This window comes from Nelumbo lutea, chromosome 4 (genome assembly GCF_056320005.1).
Source record: "Nelumbo lutea isolate HS-2025 chromosome 4, American lotus-T2T, whole genome shotgun sequence".
Classification (NCBI taxonomy): Eukaryota; Viridiplantae; Streptophyta; class Magnoliopsida; order Proteales; family Nelumbonaceae; genus Nelumbo; species Nelumbo lutea.
Window position 1 is genome coordinate 89683927 of NC_142687.1, and position 14839 is coordinate 89698765.

At 36.7% G+C, this 14839-nt stretch overlaps 1 protein-coding gene and 1 long non-coding RNA gene across 2 annotated transcripts in view; both read left to right on the top strand.

Moving 5' to 3' along the window:
• Positions 1-725, top strand: part of LOC148861682 (RNA-binding protein BRN1-like) — a 36211-nt gene extending 35486 nt beyond the window's left edge. Inside the window, exons 8-9 of the mRNA XM_088941806.1 lie at positions 78-221; positions 301-725. Coding sequence (XP_088797932.1) covers positions 78-221; positions 301-428 — 272 coding nt within the window. The 3' untranslated portion in view covers positions 429-725. The remainder of the gene's footprint in view (positions 1-77; positions 222-300) is intronic.
• A 1074-nt stretch (positions 726-1799) lies between these two features.
• On the top strand, positions 1800-4024 carry LOC148861683 (uncharacterized). Its single transcript, XR_016095064.1, has 4 exons — positions 1800-2017; positions 2129-2238; positions 2340-2373; positions 3732-4024. It is a non-coding gene; the product is annotated as an uncharacterized LOC148861683 (long non-coding RNA).
• Positions 4025-14839: the final 10815 nt, after the last annotated feature.

Consider the following 14839-nt stretch of genomic DNA (forward strand, 5'->3'; position numbering starts at 1 on the left):
CATTCTTAATTCTTTTTTTAGATGAAAATGTTGATACTTGTTTCAACACTGACTATTGTTCCTTCTGTCAAACTTAGGCCCCCCTGGTGCTAATTTATTTATCTATCACATCCCTCAAGAATTTGGTGATCAAGAGCTTGCAAATACTTTTCAACGATTTGGCAGGGTCTTGAGTGCGAAGGTCTTTGTTGACAAAGCATCTGGGGTTAGCAAATGTTTTGGTAAAAACATATTCTATTCCCTTCAGATTCAAGGTAACTTCTGAGGAGTTCCCTATCTTAAACCATCCTATATTTGCAGGTTTTGTCAGCTTTGATTCAGCTGCATCAGCTCAGTCTGCCATTAGTGGGATGAATGGATGCCAATTGGGTGGTAAGAAGTTGAAGGTACAGCTTAAGAGAGACAATAAACAGAACAAACCTTACTGACATTGACGGTAAGCCACTGAAGGAAGCAGAATTCTTTTTCATATATGGTGACATGCAACCTCAGTATTGGGGAGTTACCATGCTATCAGCACAGTGGGGGTGGATTGGTGATAATGGTTATATATTTATTTGTCCACCCATCATGTCTCCAGGTGGAAACTGTTTGTTGCCTTGAGGGCTTGAAATCCCTGAAACTCATTGTTGTTGGCTGTAATGCACCACCAAAATTTGTAATTTATGTACCATGGATATTCATTTAGACATTAATGATTAATTTTTTTATTTTTCCATCTTTCATATCTTGGTAATATAATGCTGCTGGGCCTATAGCCATGCATAGGCATGTTGTTCATTGTCATTTGAAAATTTTCTAATTTCACTGACCAACAATAGTTTTGAATCTTTTGACTGTTAAGCATCTTTTTTCAGAAGTTCTACTTTTCCATGCAGTATATATTTGGATTCTGGAAGTTTGTTTTATCCTTTTTTGTGCTCACAATGCACACTTTGCTTTCCTCTCCTTGATGTATGCTTTTGTTCCCAAATTTACGTGGTGTATCTGTAAGCTTATCGGAGATGTTGAGTAGCTGTGGCAATTATTTTTCCTGTTCAAATGATGTTCTTATAAGGGTGTATCAAAGTTGAAAATTATGTGGTTCTTTGTTCATCCTGTTCGTTTCACTGTGCAGTGGCTGTGCAGGTATTGCTATCTCTGTCCATGTTGATTTCACGTCATTTTCTCTTGTTGGTTTTCTATATCTCCTTTCTTTCCTATTTTGGTTTCTATTCAAGCCCTAAAGTTTAAAATAATTATTCAAGGTTGTGCATGAATGCAGGAGAACGTTCTGTAACTTAATATCTCAGAACTTTCTTCCAAATCCATATCCTGCATGCTGATTCCCTTTCTTCTGCTCATTTTCAGGGTGAGTTGCCGTATCTTTGGTGTTCATCTGGGGGATGATTCAGGTGTTGGTGGTTGAGGTCTTGCTACATGCATGACTTTTTTTAATCATGCTTAGTTATCTGCTTGATCATTGAAAATACTTGTATATTGGAATTTCTATTGTTGCAGTGTACTTCTTAAACTAAAACTTACATACTTCTAAGAGAGAGAGAGAGAGAGAGAGAGAGAGAGAGAGAGAGAGAGAGAGAGAGAGAGTCAAAAAGTCTCCCTTTATGCTACACTTCTTATTTTGTCTTCGTTCAATCACACAAAAAGTGATCTGGGAATATTCTAACCAACACCATGTCAACTTAAATATTAAGGATTGTTACAAGGTCCGATGTGCAGTTATGGTACCAAGACACATGTCAATTCCCAACCTACACACGTACTTAAGTTAGAAATTCTGTCCTGTTGGGAATTACCAAATATTGCTGATAATGATATGCTTGTTTCACTCCCTCAAAATTGCCTATTTGGCCTGTTTTGCATGCCTACTAGCTCTGGGTTATGGTATTTTTCTTGTTCATGCTCTTACAGTTGGGGGGTTAAGGCTGAGCTCAGTAGAGTAGATCAAGCCATTTTAAGATATTTTGGGGCTCTGGGAGTTAAGGCCAGCACCACAGTATGAAGAAACCTTTATTAGGTAAGTTGCATTCAATTTAGTTATGTATTAGTTACTCATTGTTTTTACTTATTCTAATACTCCAATAATTTGTACTTGTGATTGCTTTGTTGTGTATATGAACTTGAACAGAAACTAGGAGCATCTCCAAAAGAGAGATTTGGCCTTCAGATTCTCACAACTCAACAGGATTGGTGACATAAGCTCTATTAATATTGGCTGTTGTTTCTTGGACTCAGTAGGTCAATAGTGCCACTTTTTTTTTTTTTTTATATGTTTATTTTATGTAATTCGTGCTTATGTTTACTTGTTATATTGTACTTGATGGATTAAATATTCGCAGGTACTGCATTGCTGTTAACCACATTTGCTGACAGGTAACAAGTCATTTAGGGGCTTTTTATCAAAATCTAATTATACCATATATGTATTTGACTTTATCTTCTAGTTGTCCCTTGCTAGTGATGTTTTCAACGCCATTTTTTTTTTTTTTTTTGGGGGGGGGGGAATCAATTACAAAGTTGTCATGCATTGAAAAAATAGCAATTCTCTTTATTAAGAGCATTAGATTTCCTGTCAAAACATGGTAACTTCTCATACCTAGGACAATTGTATTTCAAATATATTTATTAATTTCAATATTTTCAGAAATGATACTAATATAAGAAGTATTTGATAGAGCAATTTCGCATCAAATTAGTAGTTAAAGAATGCAATACTTTTATTTAATAAACTTTAAGATAGAGAGTAAGTGAAAGAGAAAAAGTATTGGGATGGAGCTGCTTTTTTATTTAATGTAAGAGAGAAAGCAGAAGAAAAAAAAAGAATCCTCTTTATATTTTTCTTTCTTTTTCTCTCAAAACCCTTGTATATTTCACTAAAACAAAGTGTGTGTGTGTGTGTGGTTGTATGTATGTATGTATGTTATCCATATGTGTGTGTGTGTGAGAGAGAGAGAGAGAGAGAGAGAGAGAGAGAGAGAGAGAGAGAGAGAGAGAATGTATTGACACACAATGGTATTAGCAAAATGAATGAGACCATAATTAAGGAGCCTTCATTATAAGCAAGGCATTTAAGTGAGGCACCCAGCCAAGGGTGCTAGTCACCTAGGTGGCACCTTGACAACTGTGCATAATGATACTTGGATGGAGATTTTGTATAGGCTATTAGACTTAATGGTTTAGAGGAAAAGAAATTTAGAGCGCATGGAAAAATGAGAGTAGAGAAAAGCTATAGAGGTTCCTTGCATCCTTAAATGTAATACTGTCAATTAAGGGCAGTTGGAGTGCTTAACCGCTTACAGATTTCAGGACTTGCTGGTGAATTTCAGTACTTCATTCTCTCTCTCTCTCTCTCTCTTGGGAGGGGGAGGATTCTGTTGTGCCTCAGATATTTCTATTCATGTAAAACAGTAAAAGAATTCAAATGTATGCTCTTAGAATTCCATTTTGCATAAAGGGAAAAGGAACAATTGTTACTTGAATTATCCTCTTTGATTAATTTTCCTTTAGCCAGATTTTTTGATTATATTACAAGTTCTGAGTCTCGTAGAATTCTTCTCCCATGTGGTAATGCTTCATGTTTTAGAAAACTATGTTGTACATGTTCTCGTGATGACATAAACCCTCCTCTTTCTGGAGCTTTAAAACTCTCTATAGATAAGCTCTGCATAAGTAGTTTCTTTCTTCTTTTGTTGAAAAAGATAAACAGTTGATATAATTAACTCGAAGTACAGGCTAACAGAAGGGTACTGTGCAAAGATGGCTGTGGAGACAACAGTTTGGAAACAGCTGGGAAGACATCCAAGCTGAAGGAATTTCTTTAAGCAAGCGAAGTGTAGCCTAACCGCAGGTCTTCGATAGTGACGACTATTAAAAACGCAAACAAGGGAAGCTGCATCTCATCTCTATCCTCCTCCCCATTATAGCTTTTATGGGGTTGAAGTTGAAGGCTCTGGATCTGCTTTTGAGATATGTATGACATGAAAAGTGATATTTAGAACGTAAAGCTCTCCAACGATTTTTCTAATTGCACGTACGTTCATTTGAAGTTCAACATTCATGGTAATGGTGTAGGGCCTTCATCACTTCACATAACAACAGCATGTGAGATGTTGGATTTCCTCCTCACATTGGGAACATTCTCCCGGAATTGTATGTTTTTATTCATGGGAGATGTTTCCAGTGTGCGGCCAATACCATTTTGTGGGGAGGAAATCTGGATTCGTCATTTCATGTCTCATGCAAACTATTAGGTAGGTTTAGCGCATCACTAAAACCACGAAATCAAAGGCTTGGATGTAATGTTATGGCCCCTCCTTGAATTAGATGAAGTGACAACGTGGTGGGGTCAGACGTCACTGTAATACATCGGAGGCCATGATTCATGGTTCTAGCGCTGGTATCGGTATTTTCTTTTTTTTTTTGTATTTTATACTTTTATTTATTTATTTTAACCGGTTTAGAGGAGCCGGTTTAAGTCTTTGGCTCCTGGCTACCCTCTGAGCCATGGCCTGACCTGATTCACCCCCTGTAGGGGGCGTATCGGAAAGGTTCCGATACAATACATAACGATATTTTGAATATTGATTTTAGGCTTTTAGCCCTGCGCTAGTGCTAAGACCATGTGGTAGCAAAATTTGAACTCTATTTCATGTGTCCTCATCCACTATTTCATTCCGTAGGGCAAGGAGTTTATGATTTTGTAGATTAATAGGGCAGACTGGTCGATTAGGGTTCGTTTTGTTATCAAGAAATAATATTGGTGCATGAGGACTACCGTTATGGTCACTAATATCAGATCAAGGAAGGTATAGACTGAAAGTAAATTGCTAATACATCATAAATTGAATGTTGCCTTCGGATGTATAAAAAAAATTAAGAGTGAATACATGATTCAAAGTATCCATACTGTGGATAGCAAAGTTCGCATATCAAGAGTTTTCAACAGTCAATACTATTTCTTTCTTTTGTTTTTATCTCTACTAAGAGTTTTGATGATCCTATCCTATGTGATACGTATAACGTATATTGATATTTTGAATAAGAGAAATGTGAGAAAACTTAAGGGGAAGTTCAGATTATAACGTTTTTTTTTTTTTTTTTCTGTTATCATTTGTAATTAAATTAGGAAAATGCTAGTATTTGGAAATTTATGATATAAAATGAAATGTGACTGCACAAAGTTTGTGTGAGGTTGGTGACGTTTGATGACATTCCTATTATGACACTGGTCCCAACAGATCCCACAAAATGAGAACACAGTCGCATGATAAACCTGAGACCTCAGTTATATTTGGACACGCCCAGTATTTAGAGAAAGACAAAATATTACATCAAGCCGGTGTTAGTTTTATCATTGGGAGATGTTTCTAATACATGGTTAGGATGTGCTGTGTGACGTTATTGGGATGCATTCTGTGGGGCAGGTTTGAACTCATTTCAACCAAGGTTCAAAGTGCTGACATGTATTGGCCGATGCATATCGTTTTGAGAGATCCTGATATGCCTTTACAGAGGGTGTATTGGGGTTCTAACTGGTTCAGGGGGTGGAGCCTTAAACCAGCTCCTTGAATCAATTTTGCAAGAAATAAAAAAAAAAAAAACACTATCGATATCACCCGATATGTCCACCGGCATATCGATATTTAGAACCTTGATCCCAATTGGTTCAAGAATGGTGTGCACAAAGACAAGTCGGAGACCCCCAGTGAGTTTTGTACGCGAAAATGCTTTAATCCGGAGCTCAAATCTACCCCCACAGAATGCACCCCAATAATGTCCCACAGCACATCTCAGCAGTGTATCCAAATCATGTCCTAATGACAAGTACGAAAAATGTTCTCATTGAATGTTGAGATGTGTGTGGGGTGTTTTTTGGGCACATTTTGTGGGGGCAGATGTGAATTCAATTGGGATCTGCTGCACTGCACTATTTTTTTTGTACTTCATTACACAGGCTGAATCAAGGTTCTAAATATCGACACGGGCCTGTGTCGGTACATTTTTCTATGTTTTATTTATTTTTCTTGAAACTGGTTCAGAGGAGTTGGTTTAAGGCCCGACTGCCCTCTGAACCGGTGACTGATCCAATACAACCTCTGGAAGGTGTATCAATAAGCCATCGACACAATAAGTATCAATACTTTGAATCTTGGGCTGAATTAAAGTGCAGGACAAATGCAGGCGGCAAAAGATCCTGACTGCCTATGAAGTATGAACAACCATCAAAGCTTCTACAAATGTTTTACCATTTTTTAACCCACTCTATTGGTGTTCTGTTTTTTGGTTACAACTTCCAAGCTAATGTGATTCTGATCTGAATCCAGAAGCTCAAGTTCTTACGCTCCAAAGATCACAAGTAATCTTCGAATCTAATTATGAAGGGCGTATTTCTGTTGGAATTGATTCTCCTAGACTGGCTAAACGTCATCAATATCAAATAATTCAAAAGTTAGTTTTGCGTCTGCAATGGATATCCATATTAATACATCATTAATTTAACTTCCGAAGACAAAACAGGTAGACCTAGAAAGTACAGACAAGCACAGATGTTTGGTATTTCTGGTGTTCATTGTCTTAGAGTGTGCTTGGGTTGGGCCCAATGCATTCCCCTCAAAATGATGCTGATTAATTTTAAGTGGTGGAAACTGGAAACCTTACTTAAAGTATATATCAATGTGTATGGGCTCTTCAAAGAACACGCAGAAATATTCTTGCGGGGCCATTGCATCATATTGTAAGGTGATTGGACACTGGTATAGGAGAAATGTCTTCTCATTCCACCTAAACTCAGAAAACTGACCTTTAGTCTTGCCAAACAAACCTCTTCTGTTTGGCTTGAAGTTGGTGGAGGCATTCCCGACAGAAAAATGACCTAGAATCTGCCATTTTGAGAAGAAAAAAGAACAAACAAAAGTTTTGAAATTGAAGATTCTTGAACCGAAGTGGGTTTGGGTGCTAGATCTCCATTGGGCAAGGAAAAGTTAATTTTTTATGCAATTTTTTTTTTCATTGATTCATTTGAATTTCAATGGATTTACATGTTTGGGTCCTTGAAATGACTGGATTTGTTAATCTCATCTTGAAACTATGATTTTTTGGTTTGTATAAGTGGATCTATGGATTTTCTAAAAAATTAGGCAAAATAAAAATAGCAAGAAATAATTCATTCTTATGCGTGGTTTTGATGGTAAGAAAGAACCATACTATGGATTTATGGATTACCTATCAAATCGAAAGATACATCAATAATTTATACAAAAATGATTTTCTCTTAATTTTCATTAATTATTCAGGTATATAAATAAATAAAATATTACTTGCACATGATTAATGTCTTAGATTTGTGGAGTGGATCTTCAAAGACTTTTTGGATCCAATATTGTTTTGGGGTTTTTATAGTTCAGTCCACCCCTAGGGTGGAGCTAAGATTTTTAGGGGTGGACTAAATCCTGCCCATGGATTGATGCCAAATTCACAGACAGGATGTGGTTTAGGGGGGGGAGGGTTTACTAGTAGACTAGGAGGAGGCTGCAATTCAGATTTCTGAGGTGGATTGCAGTCCACTTATCCTATTATTTTTGCGATAAAGATACCAATTAAAAATTCAGTTTAAAGTAGGGGTATAATTGATACAAGTCGAGTTGAGTATTAGGCTGCTTGAGCTCAAGATCGAGCTTGCTCAAAAACCTTGGTACTCAACTTGAGTCAGTACTCGAGAGGTACTCAAGCTCACTAGAGCTCGGCTTGACTTAAACCAGTTATAAATAAAACTAATATTAAACATATTAAAATATTAAAAATAAAAATATATTTAGAAATCTTGAGTATATATTAAAAATTATAGATAAATTAATATTTTAAATACTATAAATAAAAATATATTATGAAAATCGAGTATAAGTTTATTTATAATTTCTATTATAAATAAGTTAATGTCAACAAATTAATGTCTATTTATATTATAAATGCAAATATATTAAAAATGGCTAGTATTTTATTATGAGCTCAATTAGGCTCGCAAGTCACTTGGGCCAAGTATTGTGAAGCTCAAACTTGGCTTAGCCAATTACTTAACTTGAGTCAAGCTTGACTCGAACTTAATTACTTAAAGCCAAGTTTGAGTATTTAGCGAGCTAAGTTCAAGTAGATTGTCAGTATGCTCATCTTTCTCACACTTGTAGTTTAAAACAAAGAATAATATAAATGTGTGACATTAATAGACAAAAATATTAGGTTATTGGGGAATGGTCAATATATTTCTTTCGGTGTGAAGACCTATGTAGTTAAACTAGTAAATTTTATACTTGTTTGGTACAACAAAAAAACCTTTTTGTAAATTGTCTTGTACATTTTAAGATACTAGCAAATGTCAATTTTAATTGATAATGATGATGGTGGTTGCAGTGATAATATGTTATCAAAATTTTCTATATATATTTTTATTTCCATGTGTATAAAAATAATTCTTATTTCTTAAATTTATTTTGGTGTAATATGATCAATATATAATATCAGAGACGTGCACAAATGTTCTCTACAAAGTTTCTATGTTTTTCTTATTCTTTTGCCTTTCTATCTTTTTTACTTGAAAGGTTAAACAGTTAGCTTGCCACCAAAAAGGAAAACAGTTTCATTTTTGGGGTCCATTTTAAATTCAGTATTTCATTTCCATTATCAATAAAAACAATTATTGTTTATCACACTTTTTATCTTTAATATGATTAATATAAACTATTATAGGTGCCCAAATTGTTTTGCAGTTTTTTTTGTATTTACTTCTATTTAAAAATTTTTATTATTTAACTATGACATAATCAATTGATCCATTTGATCCAAATGGTTAACTTGCTCACCTGATATTTGGATGGAATAACAATTTTGTTTTTGTGTCGATTTAGAAAGATATGAGTTTTATATTTTTAAAAGCTTTGGATATAGATCTAATTAGTAGAAATTATTGGAAAAAGATACCTTAGATATGGATTTAGTGAGAGAGAATGAGAAGTAATACATTAAATATAAGACATAATGAGAGGGAATTATGTGAGATAAAAAGTAGAAGTTCAAATTGTATTTTTGCCCTCATAATTAGAGAGGGATCAGACTAAAAAATAGGGATATTTTAGTCAAGAAGGAATGTTCCACAAACTCATTGCTTTTAATAGTAGTATAGATATATATTCTTCATAAATTTAATTAGTGAAATTTAATGTTGAGAAGCAAAAATACCTTAAATATAAGATTTAATGAGAGTTAATACTTTAAATATGATACTTAATAAGAGGAAATACAATGAACATAATAATAGAATTAAATTTGCAATTTTTGCCCTCATAATAGAGAGGGACCAATCTCAAAAGGGGGACATTAATGTATTTGAGAAAAAAGTCTAGAAGCCATAGGGAGTCATTCCCATTTTTGAAGTTTTTATAGTAGTATAGGTTCATTGATTTCTTCTTGATGTTTTAGTAGTGATTAAAATGTGAATGGTCTAAACTATAAAATTAGGATCGTAGGAAAGCAAATATAAACATTGTGCTACTTGACAAAGTTGTAGTGAAATATTGTGCTATAAGAACTTTTGCTTGCATTATATCATTTTGTCACAAGTGAACTCTTCGTTGCGCCCACCAGTGCCATCCACCATGCTTGCATCATGCCTTCAACATGTCATGAGTGTGACTTGGGTGGGTCTATCTATGTATTTTGTAAGAGGAGGATGCCAATGGCAATACTATAATTATATAGTATGATTTTTCAGCATTTTGACATTTCCTTTTGTCATTCCCCCAAAAGCTTAACTTACTCTTTGAAGGGACGTAGGTAGTCGAGTGTGCTAAGAACGTGTAAAGGTTAAGCACGAGGTCCCCTCAACACTAAACTGTGTGCTTGTGCTTGCCATCATTTTATGCAATACAAAAGAGCCTTTTGACTAATTCGTACACTTTCTTTGTTGCTTTTGTGTGTTATTGTGTGCTTTCATAGGCATACTCGTTCCAAATGAGTGCCGCACAGTGCCTCGTCGACTAGCCCCGTGACAAATGAGTGCTGCATAGGGTAGATTAGTCATTTTATTTCTGTTAAGTTATGTGCTTATGTGGCAGTTTTAATAGACTTTTTGTCCTATACTTAAGTGGGGGCACTTTTGTCTTTGTACAACTAATTATAGGCTAATTCATATTAGGGTCAACTGATAGAGTTTATGCTATCAGATTCAACTATTCTTCTTCCTTCTTCTTCTTCTTCTTTATCCCTTACTCTCTACTGGTTTGAACTACTTAAAACAGAGTTGTCAAAACATGGTATCAGAGCCATAAATGAAGGAGAAGAAGGCTGTGACTTCAAGATTCCTATCTTGCGACTTCAAGTTCTCTCTCTTTTTTTCTTCTTCTTCTCTAGGCTACGAATTTGAGGTACACAATTTGATAGCTATGGCATCTGTTATTATTATTATTTTTTTTTGTTTTAGGACTATCGCAATCCCTATTACAAGTATTAGGAAGGCGCAACAACCCTAGGATATCAGCCTAATACTGTTGTCACCTTGTGTGACAACCCTAGTCGTGTGGTGATGCTTGTGGTGTTTACCCTCTACTGAACAATTTCAAGAGGGTTTATGTGTGGTTGCTTGAGTTGTTGCATTGCTGTCATGGTGACTACTATTTCTGGGTTGTTAGTAGTGGTGTGAACAGAAATTTTTTTTGTGTAGTTGCTTGAGTGTTGTGTTGTAATGGTGCCTAATATTTCTGGGGTGTCAGTAGTGGTGTGAACAAAAAAAAAATTGTGCTGAAAGAAGTGGCCGAATACCTCAGCCTAGTAGCTTTCATCAATGTTCTAATCTGGATGGTAGCCGAATTTGGTCACAACATCCAGATCTTAACATTAATGTTAGTCTACATCAAGTTGTTGATTGTGACTATTTGTGAGATTGTTATCAGTGTGCTGTAGTGTTGCCTTGACAACAATATTTGGTTGGTGACTGAGAGTTCAGCATTAGATATAGCAGTGGGGGGCATAATGGCAGCAATGGGAGATGGTTCTAGTGATTAGAAACCGAGTGTGATGATCCCCTCCGACTATTTGGGTGTGCAGATGACCTCCACTAAACTTAATGGTGAGAATTATGTGCCATGGGCCAAGTTAGTGGAAGTTTTCCTCAAGGCAAAGAGGAAAGTGAAACATGTAAAGGAAGATAAACCATCAGTTGACTCTCCAGGGTTTGATGACTGGGAACAGAAAGATGCCCAAATCATGACATGGTTATGGAATAGTATGGAACCCAAAATAAGTGTCAACTTTATGTTCTTAGATATAGCTAAGGACATATGAGAATATTCCAAGAAGCTTTATTCTGGTCAGGATAATACTACAAGGGTATATCAGCTCTATCAAGAGTATTTCGTTCTGCAATAAGGGAATAAAACCCTAGAAAACTTCAGAAATAAACTTAATGTCTATCATCCCCTCACTCAAGATGTTAAGGTTCAGCAATAATAGAGGGAACAACTAGATGCCACTAGGTTCTTAGTGGGGTTGAAATCAAAATATGAACCAGTTAGGGCTCAAATATTGGGAGGCTATAATCTTCTTACACTTGAAGAAGTTTTTGCATGGCTTCATAGGATTTCTTTGGGATCTATAGAGAATCCCACACAGTTTGACAGATTAGCATTTGTGATAGTCAGAGGAGGTGGACGTGGTACTAAAGGGGGAGGACATGTCTCCCGAGGAGGTCGTGGTGGTTCCATATTTGGTCGTGGTGGTGGTCGTGACTCAGGGGGAGGCCGTGGTAAAGGAAAAAGTAACTCTACAAGAAAGTGTAACCATTGTGGAAGGGACAGACATTTGGTGACTTTTTGTTATGATCTCCATGGCCCTTCTTCTATATGGGCTAATCATGCAGTAGCTGGTGGGGTTGATGTCAGTGATAACCAACAGGCAGATCTAACACATTCCACATCTACATATGTTTTCGAGAAAGAGATGGTGAGTGTATCGCGTGATGAATATGAGAGTTTTCTCCACTATAGCCACCCTTGCCCACTCAGGTATAGCTTGTCTGGCATCCAAACCCTCTCCCGAGATTATTGACTTTGGAGCCTCTGATCACATGACCGAGACTCCAGGTGTGTTCTCTTCCCTCTCTAAAACTTCCACATCTCAAACTGTTGCCATTGCCAACAGTTCATCTTCTCCCATTTGTGGTGTTGGTAATGTTGACATGACTTCTCTTTCTTAATCATTTGTTCTATATGCCCCTAAGTTTCCATTCAATCTTATATCTGTTAGTAATTTAACTAAAACTCTTAATTGCTCTATTACATTTTTTCCTTCCTTTTGTGTTTTTCAGGATTTCAAGATGGGGAAGAAGATTGGTGGGGGGTATGAGGCTGGTGGATTGTATTACCTCGATGGTGGTGGATCGTCAGTTGCACTTCAGACTTCACTCACTCCTCTACAATGGCATTGTTGATTGGGACATCCATCTCTCAAGGCACTCAAGATGTTGGTTCTATCTTTGAGTCATTTGTTATCTTTATATGTGAGTTGTGTCAGTATGGGAAACATCGTCGTGTTCCCTTCAGTTCTAGAGTTGAAAGTCGTATGTTAAGTCCTTTTGCTTTGGTTCATTTAGATGTTTAGGGTCCGATTAAAATAGAGTCTTATAATGGCTACGAGTATTTTGTCACTTTTATTGATGATTATTCAAGGATGACATTGATTTATTTAATGAAAGAAATGAGTGAATTATTTTATATTTTTCAAAAATTCCATGTTGAAATACGTACACAATTTGGTGTTCCAATCAAAGTTCTTTGTTCAGATGACGGTCGTGAATACTTGGATTTATTTAATGAAAGAAAGGAATAAATTATTTTATATTTTTCAAAAATTCCATGCTGAACGAAAGAACCGTCATCTCCTTGAAATTGCTCGGTCTATTCTTTATCATATGAGTGTTCTTAAATGGTTTTGGAGTGATGTTGTACTTACTACGTATTTCCTTATTTATCGGATGCCCTCTTTCATTCTTCATGGTCGGTCTCCCTTTTCTATTTTGTTCCCCACCTTGTCTCCCTTTCCATTAACACCCTGCATCTTTGGTTGTGTGCTTTGTTCACAATCTGAGTCTTGGGATAGACAACCTGGATGCACTCTCTATTAACTGTGTCTTTATCGGCTGCTCTCGAACTCAAAAATGGTACAAGTGTTACAATCCCATTACTCGAAAGTGCTATGCCTGTCTTGATGTCACCTTTTATGAGTCTGTCCCCTTCTTCTCGGGACCTGAAGCATCGGTGTCTCCACCTTTGCTTCCTCTTCCTCTTCCAGTCAATGATCCCGTTCCGGTTGTTCCAGTTGGACTTGACCCTTCACCTCCTCTAGTGCAGATTCCTACTGAATGACCACCGATTCGGCACGTGTATACTCGTCGACAAACACTGGCTCCTCCTCCAGCTTCTACCTTGTCTACAGATCCTGTTGTTGCTCCTATCCTAGAACCTTCAGGACTTGATCTTCCCATTCCTTTATGGAAAGATAAGCGTATTTGTACCCTCCATCCCATTTCCAATTTTGTTTGTCTCTTGCCTTTTTGCTTCACATCGCCAGTTTGTTTCACTATTATAATCTACTTCTATACCTAAGAATGTCCAAGAGGCTCTTAGATCACCTGGGTGGCGGCAGGCAATGGAGGAGGAACTCTCTGCCCTTCAGTATACTCAAACGTTAGAGCTCACTACTCTTCCTCCCGGTAAGCATGTTGTGGGTTGTAAATGGGTGTATACTGTTAAATACTTGTCGGATGGTAGTGTGGTGTGTCTGAAGGCCTGACTTGTTGCTAAAGGTTATTCACATTTGTATGGGGTGGACTATATGGAGACCTTCTCTCTAGTGGCTAAGATAGGCTTTGTCCGTGTCTTAATTTCACTAGCAGTTATGTATGATTGGCCCTTGTTTCAACTTGACATTAAAAATGCCTTCCTTCATGGTGACCTTATGGAGGAGGTATATATGGAGAAACCACCTAGGTTTGTTGCACAGGGGGAGGATGGTAAGGTATGCAGATTGATAAAGGCAATTTATGGGTTGAAACAATTGCCTCCTGTTTGGTTTGGGAAGTTTAGTGAAGTGGTGAAGAATTTTGGAATAAAACAATGCTAAGTTGACCACTCGGTGTTCATCTATGATTCAGAAGCCGGAAAGATTTTATTAGTGGTCTATGTGGATGATATTGTCATAACTGGTAGTGACAAATTGGGGATCGATAAACTAAATGCCTTTTTGCAAAAAACATTTTCAAACAAAAGACCTTGGGACATTGAAGTATTTCTTGAGTATGGAAGTTGGTAGATCAAAACAAGGTGTAAACCTGTGCCAAAGAAAATATGTTCTTGACCTACTAGATGAAACAAGACTATTAGGTGCAAAACTGACTAAAATTCCCATGGAGCCAAATGCTAAGTTGAGCAGTGATACAGGGGAAATATTTGATGATCCTAGAAGGTATAGATGGTTAGTAGGGAAGCTGAACTATTTGACTATCACGAGACTAGACATCTCCTTTGCAGTTAGTGTGGTGAGCCAATTTATGCAGAACCCTTGGATACCTCATTGGGATGCAGTTCTTAGAATTGAAAGGTACCTGAAGGGAGCTCTAGGCCATGGGTTATAATACAAACTAGGAGGAAGACTTGATGTAATTGGGTATGTAGATGCTGATTGGGTAGGCTCTGTGTCTAATAGAAGATCTACTACAAGTTACTACACATTTTTGAAGGAAATCTTCTGACATGGAAGAGTAAGAAGCAGATGGTTGTGGCAGGAAGCAGTGCTGAAG